Below are 18,523 nucleotides of genomic sequence, written 5' to 3'. Positions count from 1 at the left end.
TAACAGTTGCAAAGTTGCTTTTTCTGCTGAATGCAGCCAATGGAAAATCAAGCTTTAATTTTGATCAAATGACTTGTGTTGACGCTAAAAATGAGCATCAAACGACGACATGAAAAGATCAAAAGACGACATGAGAAGATATCTTAAAGCCAGCTGGCAGCGTCGCAAGCATTGTAGACTAATCAGAATCGAGTTAGCTTAAGCTGTGATTGGATTGCGACACGCTTGTATCACGTGATCCGTTAAATCCGGATCTACAATAGGTGTTTGAGCCTTAAGTCGAAGAAATTGATCAATTACTGGTCGAATGCGAGGAAAATAATTGATTCGTTCTTTTCTTATGGCTTAAAAATCTAGTAGATTCGGACTAATCAATTAAATAATGTGACTTTAGCATTTATCGTATTTGGTATTGTAAAACTCTATTTTCATTTAAATCGAATTTATTATTTATTTATTATTTATTATTTATTTATTTAAAAAAAAAGATGATTATTAAGGAGTCTTCGTGAATCAACTTATGTTTATTTATTTTTTATTTGGAATTTTGTCCAGCTTTTCGGATTTAACTTCACCCGAGTCTGTTCTTTTTATCTGCATTTCTCGTACAGTTTAGCTCTTCTTCTACTAAAAAGAACAGACTATTGACTCGGAATTGAGTCGAGTCAGCAAATTAAACACACTATTTGTCGTTGAAATGGCCTATTTGAATTGAATGACTTGTAAAAATGTATAAAATATATATCATTATGTCATTTTGTGTGTGATAGATTTTAAGCGAGAAAGAGAAAGAGAGAAGGAGAGAGAGAGAGAGAGGAATGGTGAGAGGAAGCTTTCACAATTTTTTCTAATCCCTCCCAGTTGAATTGCATGGAATCTCGAACTTGATGTAAGCGAAAGGGATTAAGGAAAACAGGAAAATATGGAGAAGGAATGGACTGGAGTATTGAAGTGCATTGAAATCAGTGAAGTTAGAGAGAAAGAGTGAGAGAGAAAGAGAGAAGAGATTCTTGTAAAAATAGAGAAAGAGGGATTACTGACGTATGAATAAAGTGGCGCCATCGGGGAATTAGATTCCTATATTGCAGTCCTGCATTGTAAAAAAAAATTTTTAGAAAAATGTTAAAAGTTTTTTTTTAATTATTTAGGATTTCGAAGAAATATAATTAACATATTCCAATAATTAATCCTTATATCTAAATATTCTAGATCCGCCATTAGTCATCATGTATCCTCCACTCCTGTTATCGTGCTGTTATCGTGCTTTTTCTCTCACGGTCGAGCAGGAGTGAACGCGACGTGATAGGAGTCGTCGTCACGAGGGAGTAAAACCGAAAGAGAGAAAGAAAGAAAAGGAAAGCAAGAGAAAGGGCGCACGCGCGAGAGCGAGCGAGAGAGCAAGATAGGTAACTGGAGAAAAGCAAGAGAGAAAGAAAGAGAAAGTGAGTGAGGGAGAGGGAGAACGAGGTGTAAGATCTGCGGATGCGGGGTGCCTGCACCCGTGCGTGAATCACGCTTTAGAAACGCTCTCACTCTCTTTCTCTCTCTCTCTCTCTCTCTCTCTCTCCCGTTGTCCTCGAGTGTGCTCGCTACGACATTGACCCGTGTGTCGTGTCGTCGTGTCGTCGTCAGACGCCACCACTGACGGATAGCCAGGCCAGCAGCAGCATCAACAGCCACCCCGATCGAGGGAGAACTGGGGAGAACGGCGGGCTCCAAGCCAGCTAGACATAGTTGTTAGCCTCAGTTAGCCTAAGGCTAGTGGCGTCTCTCGGCGCTGATCGAGAAGAGCGATACCCACGAGGAAGCCACCGAGTCGCTCCGATCCTCGCTCCGGCCCTCTCGATCGCCATGACTCGTCCCGTGCGGGTTCCACAGCCGGTACCCGGTGTTCTGTGATGAAGGCTGTTCTCGCGGCGCGGTGAGAGAACTTCCACCTGCGATTCTCTACCTGCCGGGGTGTGCCTTCCGAGGAATCTCGCGATCGTTACCGGGACTGGGCAACGACGTTGTCGTTGTCGACGACAGACCCGGAGAGGAGCCTCTTCCTCGAGAAGATAACGGTATCGAAAGTGAAAGTCCCAACGGAACGAGGGCGCGATTATATATAAGTATATTTATATAGACGTGCACGCGTTAATGAAACGCGGCTTCGATTAAAGGCACAGAGACGCAGCAACGGAAGATAGACTGGCAACAAAGAACCAGAAGCGGATACAACATGTCAGATGAGGAGGACAAACCCCCTGCACCCCCTGTTCGATTGACATCTAACAGGTATGTGTTATTATCTACCTAGTATGATCTGTGGCATCGTTAATTGATCTGTCAAAAGAGAATCGGATGCTATAGAGTGTCAATCTCATTTCTACAAGATTTATTCTTCAAGATTTATATACGACTAAATTTATTTATATTCATGTTTATGTTCAAAAAAAGGTTATTGATATCAATCAATTTCGCAGCATAGTTGATGTGTCAAAATTATTACAGTGTTTTATAAAGTTCACAATAATTTACATAGATAATTGAAATAAATTTTTTTTTAATATATAATCCATAATTATAAATAATAGTACAAGTTGTCATAACTTTTATGTTTTCTGTAACAAAAGTGTGTATTCTCCAAAAATAGAAAGGCATTAAGCTATGGGCTGCTAAAAATATCTCTCGGTAGCTTTCTGTTGTGGGAGACCATCATTAAAGATGTCTAGACGTAATCCCGACGTTGTCCTCAAGATTTGAGAGACTGCAAACTGTCAGAACATCTAAATATATCTACATCAGCCAAATCAAATTTACATGTATTCCATGATATTGATGACAGCAAAAGTATTCTTAGTTCTTAATTTTATTTGTATCTATTTCTTTATGAGTTTTATCATAAAATTTTGTAATATAAGTCAATTTTACAAGTTACAGTAACGAGAGAAATTTTCTTTTTTTACAAATTTCACCATAGAAATTTATGATATATAAGATAATTATAAGTTATAATATTAACAAGAAAAATATTTATTTGTGTAATAAGATACAGTTATTTTTAATATAATTATGTTTAATTAAAAAGTCCTCTATAAAAAATCATATAAGTATAACATTAATATATGTAAAGATTTGACAATATAATAAAATAATTGTATGAATAATCATATTACATTATGACTGTGATTAATCTGTTAATATCATTTGCATTTTTAGGGGGGAATCAGCGCCTAATCTACCGGTGGACATGCGTCCACTGCCTAAGGAGCCAGATTCTGACGAGCGTAAAAAGAAGACTCTGAAGAGTAAGATGAAGGTGAAGGAGAATAAGGACAAACCCAACATCAGTTATCCCACGAACTTCGAGCACACCGTTCACGTCGGGTTCGATGCTGTGACCGGTGAATTCACGGTAGGTTCCTGCGACTTACGATTTGCACAGTCACTTTTAAACACCTATTATCAAGTGCACTCGCTTAACGCTTCGCTGTTGTATCATGGTGCGGATCATCTATGGAAGAGATGGAAAACAATGAAAAAGTTTTTATGTTATCAAGTTCTTTATTATTGTTTTATACAAATTTTATACAAATTTTTTATTGTAGATTATCCTTGGCTCCTTTCTATTAAATATTATAACTATTCTATATTTTTTCATATGAGTGTGTGTGTATACACACACACACACACACACACACACACACACACACACACACACACACGCACATACATCATATAGATCTTCCGTGCCTGATCAAAATGAAATATAAGACACTGGTTCACATTGAACATTTCGAGTACGGTACTTTGGTAATTTGTCTAATGCTTCTTATATCTTATTATTTCCACATGACGAAACTAACAAAACACGTATTTCTTTCCAAGCTGCCACTGAAAGTAAGTAAATTAATATTAAGTTTGCCTGTACTTTATGTTGTACATACATTTACACTACGTGGTTTGACACTTTCTTTTCGTTGCGGTTTTTCAGATTTAGATGTTTATTTTTCAGATTTAGATGTTTATTTTTCATTTACGAGTATATCAAGTTTTATCAATATATAGTTGCTTTTGTAGATTGATATAAGCTTTAGTCGACGTTGCATACAACAATATTCATTTCTTTTTTACAGAATGATTTTCGACAATGGATGGGAATTATATTTAGAAATTCTGTTTATAAATTATTTTAACTTAAAGTTCAAACATGTATTGTGCATGTATGTGTATGTATATATATATATATATATATATATATATATATATATATATATTCAGATAGTAATCTTAGAAAATTAAATAGTTTTGAATCTTTGAATAGATTGAATCTTTAAAATTTCATAATCTTTCACATACACATATACACATTCAAGGAACTAATCAAAGTTTAAAATATTTTCAATTTCTTTTCATACAAAAATTAATAATAACTCACAGAAAGGAGTTGTATCAAATATTTTACAAGAATTCTAAACTAATTTCTTGATTAAGCAAATATGAATTTGTTTATATAATATATGATTGAAATTCCTTATTATTAATATCTACAAATAACATGACACAGAAACGACCTTCTCAATCTTTGTTTTTCTACTCGTAATAATTGCATGTTCGAAAATCAAATCTAGGATTAGTACATTAGATGTATTTTAATAAACTAGTGTTATCTTGTCAAACTCATCGAGTTACTTATCATCTGTTTAAATCATTATTTAACATGATAATCATTATTTAACAGTACATGTTTGTTTCTTAGGGTATGCCGGAGGCATGGGCAAGATTACTTATGTCCAGCAATATCAGCAAGCAGGAACAGAAGAAAAACCCGCAAGCTGTATTGGATGTGTTAAATTGGTATGATAGTAGCAGCAAAGAAGCAAAAGGCTCTAAGTATATGACCACAACTAAAATGGTCGGAGTTGTTGGTAAGTTCTGATATTAATCACTTAACTTTATAATTTATATTATATAATTTATATTATAGAAAATAATTTGATTTCAATTGACTTCAAATTATGATAATCATCTTAATTAACGATAATAATTTTTCAGCTCCAATCGAAAGGGCGAGTAGTCCGCGAAGTATGGGAATAAATATCGGCACAGGAGTGGGAAATATTCGCGGACAGGCGATGTCGCAGGCATCCGGTAGTTCCCACTCTCAGCATTCGTTAAGCAGGTGAGTCTTTTATACTTTTATGCGTTGCTCTTGTCCCATGGTCGCCTAAATATTTTCTGAGAAACGGCAACATTATAGAGTGAGTAGCAGTAGCCCAAGTAGCACGCCAACGGATGCGTGTGCGACTAGCTCGGAGCAGGAGGACGAGCCGCCACCTCCGCCGATCTCCGCCCGACCAGAACGCACGAAATCGATCGTAAGTTTTTTTCTTCGTGCTTGAACACGATTAAGAGATGCGCGTTTGATTAGTTTTGTTATTTGTGACATTTTACTATCTGGAACATTTTACTATCCAGTACACAAAACCTATAGAAGAGGAACCACCGCCACCCTTGACGACTACGCTGGGCTCGCCACAACGAAATGGCATGCAGCAACAACAACACCAGTCGCAATTAGATAGAAATAAGAATCAAGCAACGCCGACATCAACAACGACTGATCAGACGCGACCGGCGCAAGGCGATAAAGCTAGAAAGAAGAAGATGTCAGACGATGAGATATTAGAGAAACTTAGAACAATCGTGAGCGTAGGAGATCCTAATAGAAAATATACGAAAATGGAAAAAATAGGACAAGGGTAAGCGGGTAACGACCGATAAATGATTGAATCTAAAACTGTATTGATCAGTACTAATTAACGATCGTCTTGCAGTGCCTCGGGGACAGTATACACAGCAATAGAAACATCAACCGGCATGGAAGTTGCAATAAAACAAATGAATCTGTCGCAACAGCCAAAGAAAGAGCTTATAATAAATGAGATTTTAGTAATGCGGGAGAACAAGCATCCGAATGTTGTAAATTACTTGGATAGTTATTTAGTCGGGGAAGAACTGTGGGTAGTCATGGAATATTTGCCAGGTGGCAGTTTAACGGATGTTGTGACTGAGACTTGTATGGACGAAGGTCAAATTGCCGCAGTGTGCAGAGAAGTACTACAAGCGCTCGAGTTCCTTCATTGTAATCAGGTTATACATAGGGATATCAAATCTGATAATATTCTATTGGGTCTTGATGGTGGAGTAAAGTTAACGGACTTTGGCTTTTGCGCGCAAATATCACCGGAACAGAGCAAAAGAACGACGATGGTTGGCACACCGTATTGGATGGCGCCGGAAGTAGTAACGCGAAAGCAATATGGACCTAAGGTAGATATATATATATATATATATATATATATATATATATACATACATATACATACATATATGATAAGTAGATATATATATATACATATCGACATATCGATTGTTATTAATAAAAACAAGATTTTTACTATTTGGAAAATCCAGAATTTTCAGGAGATTCGCTTTTATTAAAAAAAAATTTAAACACTTCCGAAATCAAAGATTTTCATGGAATTTTTTCGGTACTCAGAGAAATTTCTGAAATTTTATTTATTCTAATTCCATCTGTTTCCGAAAATATTATTTTTTAATAATGGAAAATGTTGACAATTAATAATAACTATAGCATGTGTATATTCACGCTTACATTTTCATGTATAAATTTTTTATCTAAAAAATAAGTATAACTGTAGAAGACAATACTCAACAGAGTAACTCACTGATATTATATTGTAGCGATTCTTTCTTAGACTATCTTATAGATTTCTTAAACAATGATATAATCTCGTGGAATCCTTGTTTTCTACTAATTTTCAATATATTTGCATTACTTTCATTCTAATTTCTCTTTATTTCAAAGTTGCATTTAAAAAATTACCTACTTTTACCTAAAATTTGTCTGAAAAATTCAAAAATTTTCAGCGAAGATCAGTAAACACCCTAAAAAGTGAATTGAATCCGTGTTACATTATTAATCGTAATAATGTATCTCTGTTTCATAGGTTGATATATGGTCATTGGGAATAATGGCAATCGAGATGATCGAAGGAGAACCGCCGTATTTGAATGAAAATCCACTGAGAGCGTTGTATTTGATTGCGACAAACGGTAAACCAGAAATCAAGGAAAAGGATAAACTGTCGGGTATATTCCAAGACTTCCTGGACCAGTGTTTAGAAGTCGAGGTGGAGAAACGGTCCGCAGCTTCCGAATTATTAAAGGTAAGAATAAAATTTTTTTCGTTAATAAACGTGAAAATGCGTTTCTGACATATATACGCATATTTCTACCGTTCAAATTGATTTAATCGGAAATATGTATTTAAATTGCATTGCAGCATCCTTTTTTGAAATTAGCGAGGCCACTAGCTTCGTTAACACCTTTGATAATGGCGGCGAAGGAAGCTGCCAAAGGTCATTAAGAGACAGTGGCGTTTAGATTGTAGATTTATAAGAGTGACTCCAAGAGTATGGTTATGCAGAGGAAAAGAAGGAAATAATGAATCACCCTCCCAAAACGGAAACGGCACAATAATTCAATAATATATAATAAATAATGAATATAAACGTATATATATATATATATATATATATATATATAAATGAATATACATATATATATATATATATATATATATATATATATGTATGTATGCATACATATGTGTATATCATATGTGAATATTATATTATGTCATATGTATACATATATACACATATGCATGCATATATCCATTACGTACGCATATAGGTCATATAGATAGATAGATAGAACTTATTCGATACCGTGATGAAGTATCGGAAAAATGATCGCGAAGAGTTTTTAAAAAAAGAAATGCTCGATTCTCGCACGTTGCGAGCACAAACACAAAGTTAAATCAGAAAAGAGCTATGAGCGATCTGACGGCAGAGGCCTTGTTTTCCTCGATAAAATTCATAATTACAATTGAGTGCAATGGACTCACAAAGTCTTAACTTAGTTTTTGAAGGAAATAGAAAAAGAAAGAGACAAAATGGAACGCGTATGTGCTTTACCGTATCTACTGTTGCCTGTGACGTGCTTTTGCCGCAATTCGGATGGATTGTCATCGAGGAAACACAAGCAATTGTCAGTTATTTTCTAAAAATATAAAACTAGTATTACTAACTCTAAAAAGAGCAAGAGAAAATTCAAAGGATTGGAGTTAGCAAAAAAAAAACGCATATTATTTATAGTGAGAACCTTATTAGATAATACCACAAAGAAATGTGAACAAGTATACATAGGACCTATTCTAATATTATTGTTTAACGAGAGATCGTAGAGAGAGAGAGAAAGGAGATTGATCTTCGTGTCGGACTTGTATTTTTCGACGGAAGTTACGATGAAGCAGAGCAATATGTTTTCAGTGTGTTTTATCTATTAGTGCGACGATAGATGTGTAAGCGGTAGCCTAATTTGTTTTAAACATTTTTAAGAGAATCGCATTCTGAATCGCTGAATATCTGATCCGTTATTGATTCAGTTTTCTTATATTAAAAGAGAAACTGTTTGAACAAATTCCTCGTTTACAAATATCGCAATTTTTTTATGTTGGCATTCAATGTAAAGAAATTGGTTTACATGTGCTCTACCAATCGCGTAAAAAATGCATATCTCATTTGAGGCCGCTAATTTAGAGCTTTACGATGAAGAGATGAGTACTTTCCTTCATTTGTATCATTAAAGAAAAGAAAGGAGCGAATGAAAGACACGTTAAAACATTGAACTTACTACCATGGTTTACTACTTAATTGATAAGAACATGTCTCCGAGGACGCTTGTCCACATCACGTGTGTTCTTCGCTGTAAGTCCAATATAATGGTTCTTAACGTGTCTTGTAAAAAAGAGGGAGAACGAAAGATCAATGAAACTGTAAAACAAAGTTCAGACGTAGGAGCATTTTGTGACACTATAAAGTGCCTGTCTTGTCGTTTAGAGACGTGAAGAAAAAAAAAAGAAAACTCGCGCTAGATTTCTTATGAATATGTATAACGACATGTAATATTTCGTTTTAGCACCGTGAGGAAGAAACAAATAATCGAACACGCATATGTATATTGGAATTTAATTGACGTTTTGTGTAGAACGAATTGTGGTTCTGTATGTATGGTTGTATTTGCATCGAACATTATCGAGATACGTCTTTCCTAATGTTGTATTATATGTCATCCGAATGTCATCGTGTCATCGAAAAATGAATATATTGGAAGTATTTAGTTATTTTAGGCGATATCATGACTCGTAGATTTTCGTATCTTGTTTTTTTTTATTCTTTTCATTTTACGTCGTATCCATTATTCGATCAGGACATCCACTGAATGAAACTAAAAATGAAAGAAAAAAAATGAAAGGAGTGATAAAGTCTTTGATTAAGATGAAAGATGGAAAGAATGAGCTAATACAAGCCAATCAGCAGAATATATAAATTCTTTACTGTTCTGTATGTAAAATATAATATTTTTTAGCATAACATATCAATAGAAGTAATAAGATAATGAGTTAAGTCATCTTTATGTGGCCACAAAATAAGCAACGATTGCAAATTGGATTTTCTTCTAAGAAACACCATGATTATTTAGTTAAGAGTCATATTACTTCGAGATTTGTAATCTTAAGGTTCTCAATTCTTGTTTTTATCAGAAAAGTCATTGAGTGTGAACCTAAAATTTGTAAAAGTTTCTGAATTATCGCACAAAAAAAAATTTGCTATAAACGTAAAGAGATTACAAAATTTAATTGTCAAATTTGTTTGTTTATAGCAAACAAATTTGTATATTTGACAAATATTTTACAATTGCAAGTAATTTTTGTTAGCGAGTACAAGAAAGAATAAACATTTGTCTATTCTTTCCTGTAAATAATTGATCCTTATATATGCAAATAAAAAAACTATCATAGCATAGGATTAGCATTCATAGCAAATTTTTTCTCTCTGTACGCTTTTCATGATTATTTTTAACAAATATTTGTATTCATTTAAAACATTTTAGATGTTTTCATTGATTTTATTATATTGTGGTTATGATCAACTTCTTCGACACACATGCAGACGAGTCTACTTAACTAAAGAAGAAAAAAAAATTTATTTTGTACGTTCCATAACATTATAAATTGACTCGTATTAGTGCTTTCTATCTCAAGTATAAGAATTTAGGATGTTAGAACTGTGTGAGAGAGCTATTCACGAATGGCAGGAAAAAGATATGTCGCGACTGAGAAAAAAACATCTAGAATATTCGCATTCTATTCCGGATTAATAATTAATTCCGATTTCGATGTTATTCTTTTTCCCTTTCGAGAGTTTGCGAGAGGCACGCACTTCCAGTTTTCGTGCGGTGGATGGATAGATCGATCAATGAGATTTTTTGTTATACATATATGTATAGGACTCATATATAAATTAATATTAACTCAGACTTTGTAAGAATATAAATATGATAGTTATAAATCGAGAAATTAACGATACACTTATATTGCATACGAAACAAGAAGAAGAAAAGAAGAGGAAACCCATATATTATTTGATAATGAGAAGAATATGATAAGGTATATTCAATATTCGATGAGTTTTTATTGTTTTCTTCTCCTTTTTTGTAGTATCATTTTTTGAAAGAAGCCTGATTAGATTTTTATAATGTCTGACTGTACTTGATCGAGATAGGGAGAAGAAGCAGCTCAGTTTGTATCAACGCTTATGATCGAATTTAGGGCTGGTATACCGAAGGAACTTAATGCGACGCATCTTTAATGAATCAGGGACTATGAAATAGAGTATATAAATTATAAATTCGTGCTTCTTCAGTATTCCGCAAATGTGTATTACAAATATTGCTCGGCATTAATCTCTGCTTCGGCTTCCATCTCTAAAATCGATCTATGACAAGTTAAGAGATAAAGTAACTTGCGCACGTCTTAGTATTAATGAAAGAAAAGTATGAGTGTGTAAAAAAAAAAGATAATGGTGCGATCCAGGGTTAAAGTTAACGATCAGAAACATTAAAAGACGCGGAGTCCTGCATTTTCACAAATATCTCGGAGCGATAGAGACTCAGCAAACATCAATTAAAATAACATAACACATCAGTATATAATTATAATTTCAAACTCAACAACATAATGTAACACTTGTGTCACATAAGTTACATTGTTGAGTTTTTAGGTGATGTTTACTGGGGACCTTCATATTTTCGTTATTTTTTTCGCGATAGTTATTTTAACAGTACAGCTATTAGCAGCTATTAATGTTTATAATTTTTTTTTATTTGCAAATCGGGTCGCGCGAGATGCAAAACTGCCTGCACAAAAAATTATTACCCCTATCGACGCACAACCCGATTGAAGCGCATCTTAGCATGTAGACACGTTCGCTGTGATAACAGTATAATCCTTTTATCGTGCGAACAAAAGTACAAAAATTGTACCAGACATGCCTTATCGTAATAATAATAAGTGATGCACTACGAAAGTACTCATTATTTTTGACATTGACAAACGAATAGAAACGCATCGCAAACGTATAGAAAAATGTACGAGAAGCTCTGAGAAAAATACGGGCAGGCGAATCTTTTAATATAACGCGAAAATGCTGGCAACTTTGCATCCGTTTGCGCATCCATATAATGATCGTTCCAATTGCATTTAATAATCCGCTATGTGCGCCACGTGTATTTTTATCGTCATTTTAGATTTTTAAAAATAGGTTCCTAATACGCGAATCATGTTAAATGTGTGTATGCATGTTTTACTGTAGCATTTTACGATGTTTTTGAAAATGCTTTGTGATCTCCGAGCGAAAGAAAGAAGTAGGCCTATAGTAATAAAGTCGCTATTTTACTGCAGATTGAAAAAAAAGGAAATCTTCGATTTTGATCCTTCCTTGATGACGGAAGGTTCATCCTTTAACTTTTGTAAGAAAAAAAAAGCATTTATCGCGATCGGAAACCATTCGACAGAAATCTGGTCTCTCAGGAAGAAATGTGAAATTTTTATAATGAAAATTTCAAAAGGCGAGGGAATGCAAAAAAAAAAACAGAAAGGAAATAATGAATTGTAAAAATAACGCCTAGAATTTTGCGTATATTGTATTATAACACCTTTCAGTTTGTTTTGAAACGTTACAATATAAGGAAACATTTTATAACAAACATGTTCTCTTCTTCATACAAAACACCCTGTCCTGCCTAATGATATTACGAGATATTACGAGTAAGAGGAACGAGAAATGATGACTGCTATATTTTGTTCCTCATTTAATATATTAAGGTAGATAGGGTATTTACATTATGGCGTTCATTGAAAAAATAATATCTCTCAATTTGTATTATCTGTCTAGTGTCACGCTTTCTCATGTGATACATACATCCTGCGTGGGTGCTATACTTTTTTACACTTTGATACGGATATGTACATGTACGTTTGTAATATCGAAAGCAGAGAGTACACAATGAGATTTAAGAGAACTGATAGTATGGAATTAGCTTCTCGTCGCGAGTGAAATGTCAGTCGGAAACGCTTTATAGTCACATCAACAGTATATTCCTTAATTTACGTAGACGCTTTAATGTAGAAAGGAATATTTTTGCGAATATATTACGAAAATCATATACAATCGAACGTTACAATCAGTCATATGTAGTAAACGACGTAGAAACGTTTGCTAATAGCACATCATCAGCAATAATAAAATGTTAAATATTCCTTATAATAATAAACTCACTTACAGATAGCCTATTTATCTCGACGATAATTATTATTACTTTATTTCTTTTTACAATACATAAATAAAACGAAGATATTTTAATATTTATAACACGAGACACAACTCTCGTATAAATATTATATAGTAAAATATAGAATGTGATAAACGCGCATGCTGATTTTACGTAGATTTCTCCTCTCCCACCGAGTGGAAGCTTATGGAGGCGGAGTTGATGCAGAAACGCTTCCTCGTAGGCTTCGGCCCATCGTTGAACACATGCCCCAAGTGTGCATCACATTTCGAACAGGTCACCTCGGTCCGCACCATATCTGGGTTTGCGATCAGCAGTAGTAGATTGCCGCCGACTAGTTGGCGTCGTTTAATTCGACGTGATGCGCGATTTTCAGTGGTGTTGTTTTTTTTTCAGTGATGAGAGTGAAGTGGTTCAGTGGTGGTAGTAGCCAGGAGATTGATCAGGGAGGACGAGAGGAGAAAGAACAATAGAGTGTGATTAGACGCAGACAGACACCCTTTTTTCATGGATACAATTTTCAAGAAGTGAACAGAAGCGATCTAAAAGATCTTGAAATGAGAAGAAAATCAAACTAAAGATTGATCCGCCAATCATGAGGAGACAGTTAACATTCATATGACACTAAAAGAATAATGATGAAGAAGTGTGTACATATATGACGATTTCATTCAATATATACATTTTTATTTTTTATATCTAATTTTTGCTTGTTAATTATTATTTGTTATACACTTCCAATTCAATAGTACGCTTACTTGACAATATCGAAAATTATGCAATCACATACTGTATAGGGAAGACTGGCATACCTAAAGACATATTGTACTTTGGATTACACTAATTATTTTTTTAATAATAACAAGATTTTTAATGTTGGCTGTTCAGTTACATTAACTAAAGCAACATAACTGAGCAACTAATATTAAAAATCTCGTTAATATTAAAAGAATAATTAGTATGTCCCAACTTATCTAGGTAGGGTACTTTTCCACAACGAAGTATTAGGTGTTGGAATTAATTCGTAGCGTTTTTTAATGAAAGAATGTTATTTATTTCACATGAGCATTAAAAAATACATTAATGAAAGTACTTCCCATCACTTGTAAAACGCTACGAATTAATTCCAACACCTAATACATCATATACTGTGTGACACAGTATCGTAGCCGAAACGTTAATTAGCTTGTTTTATTTCACCGCCAAAGTGAAATCAAAAAAAAGGTCTTATATCTATGTCCAAATTTATCTGAATGTAATCTTAAAATCTCATCAGAATTTCACTACTAGAAAAATAAATGGTAATAAAATATAAAAATTTGGTATTCATAAAGTAATTTAAAATGACGATATAGTCGGATACAGCATTTTAGCTATGTACGATTGTGTAGACTTATGCTATATAGTTGAAAAGCACGTAATGCTACATACTGTGTTACACAATGTTGTCTTCTTTGCTGAAAAGCACTCACAATCTCCTCTACATTATATTTGTAATTAATATATATACTTTTTAACTTTTATACGGCATATTCATCTTTATTAAATATTTACTTACGTCATAGAAACATTGTAAGTTCATATAGCTGTGAGTATTGAAACACACTTGCAAATAATTAAATATTATTTCAACTGGCGTAATTTAAAAGCGGAGGAACTTTATTTGCATCGAATGCTTCCAAAAAATGAGATCTATATGCATTAAGGATTTGCGAGTAAAAAGAAGACATTATTACATTATTACTCTTAGGCAAACTAAATGAAAGAATGTTATGTTTATCGAGCAGTCGATAATTTTATGTTCATAAACAGTTCTTGACACGATAAGATATTTATATCTAGCCTATTGGTCATATTTCCAATGTTTCATAATATACAGCTAGCGTATTAGTTTCATAGAAAAAGTGATGTAAGTCTAACACAATCACACTCTAAGCAAGTACATGCAGGAACCGAGGAAAACAGGAAATTTCAGCTAATATACATAATATTATATTTACAGTAGAGAAAAATACATCATCTATAAATGAATACTACAGTTCCTGTTTTTATTATAAGAAATATTTTTAAGCTGATATCTATGTACACAAGAAAATGTTTACATTCATCAATGAGGCGCGAGGAGTGAGTGACAATATAATCATAATTTTTGCTACGAATTAATTTGCGATAATTTTATGGAAAATTGAATCTTATGAGAAACTCAATATAAAGATTTCTACTTTGGATAGGTGCAGAAAGTGAATGAAATGTGACCAGGATAGGCTCAGTAATGTTATGCAAGTGTACAATTATGATACAAGAAAACAAAATAATATGAACATCTACTTATAATATATTCTACTTATTTTATTGATAAAAAAAAGGAAGAGAAAATTTTCTTTTCTATTTCCTAAAATTGTTCTGTTTTCAAAAACTGTAACTGATTCAAATATTATTAATAGTTTTGAAGAACAGAGTGAGAAACATATTTTCTTCTTCAATATCTTTTAAGCAATTAAATGTTTTGCTAACTAGAAGAATGATAAAATATTGCACTGTAGTAGTTGCTACAATATTCAAGCATGTATGATTCTATTCTAACAATATAGAATTTATATTAAAGACAAATTGCGAATCCTAATTCTTATTATATTAATAAAACAAGTAGATAATATGTTTCAGGTGTTTATATTATTTTGTTCATCCCTTATATACGTTGCGATTATGATGATGTTGTAAATAGCAAGCAGGTACAACATTGGAATCGAAAACTTATTTACGAGATATCCTATTCTAAGTAATTTGAATGTATACCTGCCGACTATTGTGCAATGTTTAAATGAACATGAGGTGTGAATTGGCATTCTAAGAACGCGAGCATAATTACAAAAGATACGCTAACGAAGGTAAATCGTAATGGTGCTCGCTTACCATGAGAGGTGTCTTTGGTCAGTTTGATGCGTCCTTGATCCAAAACCTCGTTGAATGCAGGCCAACCGCATCCGCTGTCGTATTTGGTGTCCGAAGAGAACAGTTCTTGGTCGCACACAACGCAGGTGTACGTTCCCTTTTCGTAGAACTTGTTGTAGCAACCGGTAAACGGCCTGCACCAAATGAAACAAATGAGTCAGGGGATGATGAAGTGGCAATATTAGGGATGGAAAGGGGAAAGAGGGAGGTCACAAATCATGAGACATATAGTTTATTTTTAAACCTGTTGGCCATGAGACCGTTCACGCGTAAACATACGAAGGGACGCTCTTGAAAAAGTTATTTCGGTGTTCCTCGTCCAAGATTAACTTGAACGCTTGAACGAGCGCGTGGAAATTCGTGTCTTTTTACCTTGAATTCACGACAGTCATAGTGAATCATGTCACGTTGTCATCTTATTTGCGACATGCAACGTGAGAAATAGTATGAAAGTTATATTATTGAGTGGGAAATTATAATATTGATGTAATACCCTACACAGTATATTTATGTGAAATATTTATGTGAATAATTGTTTGAAATATTTTAATAAAATATTTCAAAAATATTTTATAAACAATTGTAAAACATTTTAAAATATTGCAAACTGTTTCACTAAAATATTTTAGAAATTTTTTGAAAAAAAGAATATTTCAAAAACTCTGATTTCCTGAACAATTATACACTTTAGAAATATTTCATAAAAAATTTCTGAAATATTTCAGAGCTTGCAGTAAAATATTTTGAAAAAACTTCTGAAATATTTCATATTGTGTAGGATTATTATTAGAATAATATATTAATTGTTAATATATTATAACTATTGCGTTATTAATTTTTACACACATAAAATCGTATCGGACGAACATACATAGTGTATTCTAATAATTATTTTTATATACTTCAGTAAATTCAACTTGCTTGGAATTTAAGCGGAACGTTTCTAAATAATCAAGCCAAACCGCAAGAATCCACCCGGCAGATTGCGTAAATATGGAGCAGACGACAAATAACATCCGTCTGTGTCAGCAATATAATTATACGTTGCGCAACTCCACGTTGCGCTTTGATCGCCCATTACAGAATCAGCTGACGTCTCCTCGCGGAGCACGATAACAGGAAGTAGGTCACAATTGTTAACGGAAGAATAAGATTTCCGCTTCGAGTAGGCTGGCGTATGGCAAATTTTCTTTAGGAACATCGTCAAAAGAAACTCATTCCCAAATCGGTTCCTCATAACAAGACTCCAAGCAGAATAAAAAAAAGTTATATCAAAATGACTTTAAAATTATTACTAAAAATTACTTTTCAGATGATTTTAATGTCATGTTTTGACGTTATCGTGACCTGTTGTCCTGCTTGGGCTATAAACTGAACCGGATCCGGTGCGATCTCGCTCGGATTATCTTGGCCACTAAAACAGAAACCGTTCGACACCACGTCGTCATCGTCGCCGTCACCGTGAGCAAATCCCTGGGGGAGCGTTCTCGAGGACGCCGGTATCAGTAGCATGATTTCCAAATTCCGCACATGTGACCCTCACCTCTCCGTGCCCTTCTCTTGCGTCACATGCCACTGCAGCGGCGTCAGGCGCTTCCGCGCTTCTTCCTTGTCAACCGCCGTCGTCATCCTCCTGATCGCGCGGAACGTGTGTCGCAGAATCTTGATAATCGAGACTGGGATCAGCCGGGATTCAGAAAATTTAGTAGAAATGTGAACTACACGCGCCACAATTCTACGCTTTTCGGCCGAACGTCTTTTAGATCTCCAACTTCGCGAGTGCAGGACGCGCACACGCACGCTTATCGGCCAACTTCGCCGCACTGAATCGGAGTGAACCGCGCTCCGAGTCGCAAAGCACGCTTCGTCGCGCGGTCGACCGGGTCGACTTCAATTGGCGCTCCAGTCACGTTCCAGGGACCGATATAGCTGTGCTGCTCCAAAAAAATTCACTGCCAGAGCTAAAAATCTATAATTTACACGCAAGTATTGCCAACGCGGTATTACAAATGCTTTCAAGCGGTTTTTGATTAGTTAATTTGTAACATTCTTTCTTCTAATTAGTCAATCAAACGCTTTAAAGCATTTTTGTAACAGACTTTGACCACAGCCGTTATGTGCACTATATAAATTTTCAGCACTAGATTAGCAACGAAATTTGGAACACAGCCACATAGATTTCATATATAAAGAACTCGTACGATATTTTATTTACGACAAAAAATAGTAAAAAGGTTTAAAAAATTAATCATCGTTTAATTTAATTATAATTTGATCAAAATTCTGAAAAATAACGATGCGGAGTTATTTTTTTATTAATTACATAAATTGGTAAGATAAAACTAAATAAATTAAATAAATTGGTAATTTGAAAAATTTTTCAATTAAATAAATTAGTAAATTTTAGCAATTAAAATAAGATTATTTTTCCGATCTCGTTTTTTCTGATATTTATTTATCTAATATAATATTTAACATTGTTTTAAATTTGGTTTTAAAATTTCATTAATAAAATGGTTTATTATCTCGAGATATTATTTTAATATAAATATAATCTAATGACGCAACAACGCGCAATATATAACAAAAGCGATTTTAGCCAAACTCTTTTTGAATTAGATAATTATTATAAACAGAATCGTATATATAACAATTCTAATTACGATATATTTGTCTCTAATTTCTAATCTTTTTTCTGTAACAATAAAAAATTAATTTCGTTTATATATTTTTGCAGGCAGGTCGCTGTAACGTCGTGAACTTAGTCACCGATTATCGGTCACACGGTGATTTTCAATTATTTCTA

At 33.8% G+C, this 18,523-nt stretch overlaps 3 protein-coding genes and 1 long non-coding RNA gene across 10 annotated transcripts in view; 3 read left to right on the top strand and 1 right to left on the bottom strand.

The window, feature by feature from the left end:
* The first annotated feature begins 619 nt into the window (after positions 1-619).
* On the top strand, positions 620-8,997 carry Pak (serine/threonine-protein kinase PAK 3-like protein). 5 transcript variants are annotated; one of them, XM_087414444.1, is made up of 11 exons: positions 621-821; positions 1,210-2,277; positions 3,202-3,397; positions 3,871-3,882; positions 4,742-4,910; positions 5,038-5,164; positions 5,243-5,360; positions 5,461-5,744; positions 5,820-6,315; positions 7,017-7,235; positions 7,352-8,997. In XM_087414444.1, the coding sequence occupies exons 2-11, from the start codon at positions 2,222-2,224 to the stop codon at positions 7,433-7,435; spliced, it is 1,761 nt and encodes a 586-aa protein (XP_087270570.1). In that variant the 5' UTR covers positions 621-821; positions 1,210-2,221; the 3' UTR covers positions 7,436-8,997. The 5 variants fall into 5 exon arrangements, with proteins under 5 accessions (XP_087270571.1, XP_087270570.1, XP_011061215.1 ...); XM_011062913.2 differs by having other exon boundaries at positions 621-1,097; XM_087414445.1 differs by having other exon boundaries at positions 620-2,277; positions 5,252-5,360.
* A 3,107-nt stretch (positions 8,998-12,104) lies between these two features.
* On the bottom strand, positions 12,105-17,478 carry SelR (methionine sulfoxide reductase SelR). 3 transcript variants are annotated; one of them, XM_011062908.2, is made up of 3 exons: positions 17,261-17,478; positions 15,679-15,851; positions 12,105-13,099 (listed from the first exon to the last, which is right to left on the bottom strand). In XM_011062908.2, the coding sequence occupies exons 1-3, from the start codon at positions 17,344-17,346 to the stop codon at positions 12,915-12,917; spliced, it is 444 nt and encodes a 147-aa protein (XP_011061210.1). In that variant the 5' UTR covers positions 17,347-17,478; the 3' UTR covers positions 12,105-12,914. The 3 variants fall into 3 exon arrangements, with proteins under 3 accessions (XP_011061210.1, XP_011061211.1, XP_011061212.1); XM_011062909.2 differs by having other exon boundaries at positions 12,105-13,063; XM_011062910.2 differs by lacking the exon at positions 17,261-17,478 and adding an exon at positions 17,023-17,234.
* On the top strand, positions 13,688-15,773 carry LOC147907052 (uncharacterized). Its single transcript, XR_015547714.1, has 2 exons — positions 13,688-13,773; positions 14,516-15,773. It is a non-coding gene; the product is annotated as an uncharacterized LOC147907052 (long non-coding RNA).
* A 68-nt stretch (positions 17,479-17,546) lies between the features above and the next one.
* The window catches only part of lap (phosphatidylinositol-binding clathrin assembly protein lap), a 44,426-nt gene continuing 43,449 nt past the window's right edge, over positions 17,547-18,523 (top strand). Inside the window, exons 1-2 of the mRNA XM_087414427.1 lie at positions 17,547-17,703; positions 18,459-18,503. The gene's annotated coding sequence lies outside the window, so the exon portion shown is untranslated. The remainder of the gene's footprint in view (positions 17,704-18,458; positions 18,504-18,523) is intronic.

The sequence above is a fragment of the Acromyrmex echinatior genome, chromosome 16 (genome assembly GCF_024713525.1).
Source record: "Acromyrmex echinatior isolate Ae372 chromosome 16, ASM2471352v2, whole genome shotgun sequence".
NCBI classification, from domain to species: domain Eukaryota; kingdom Metazoa; phylum Arthropoda; class Insecta; order Hymenoptera; family Formicidae; genus Acromyrmex; species Acromyrmex echinatior.
Note: the sequence above shows the minus strand (reverse complement) of the source record. Positions and strands in the feature narration are given on the sequence as shown.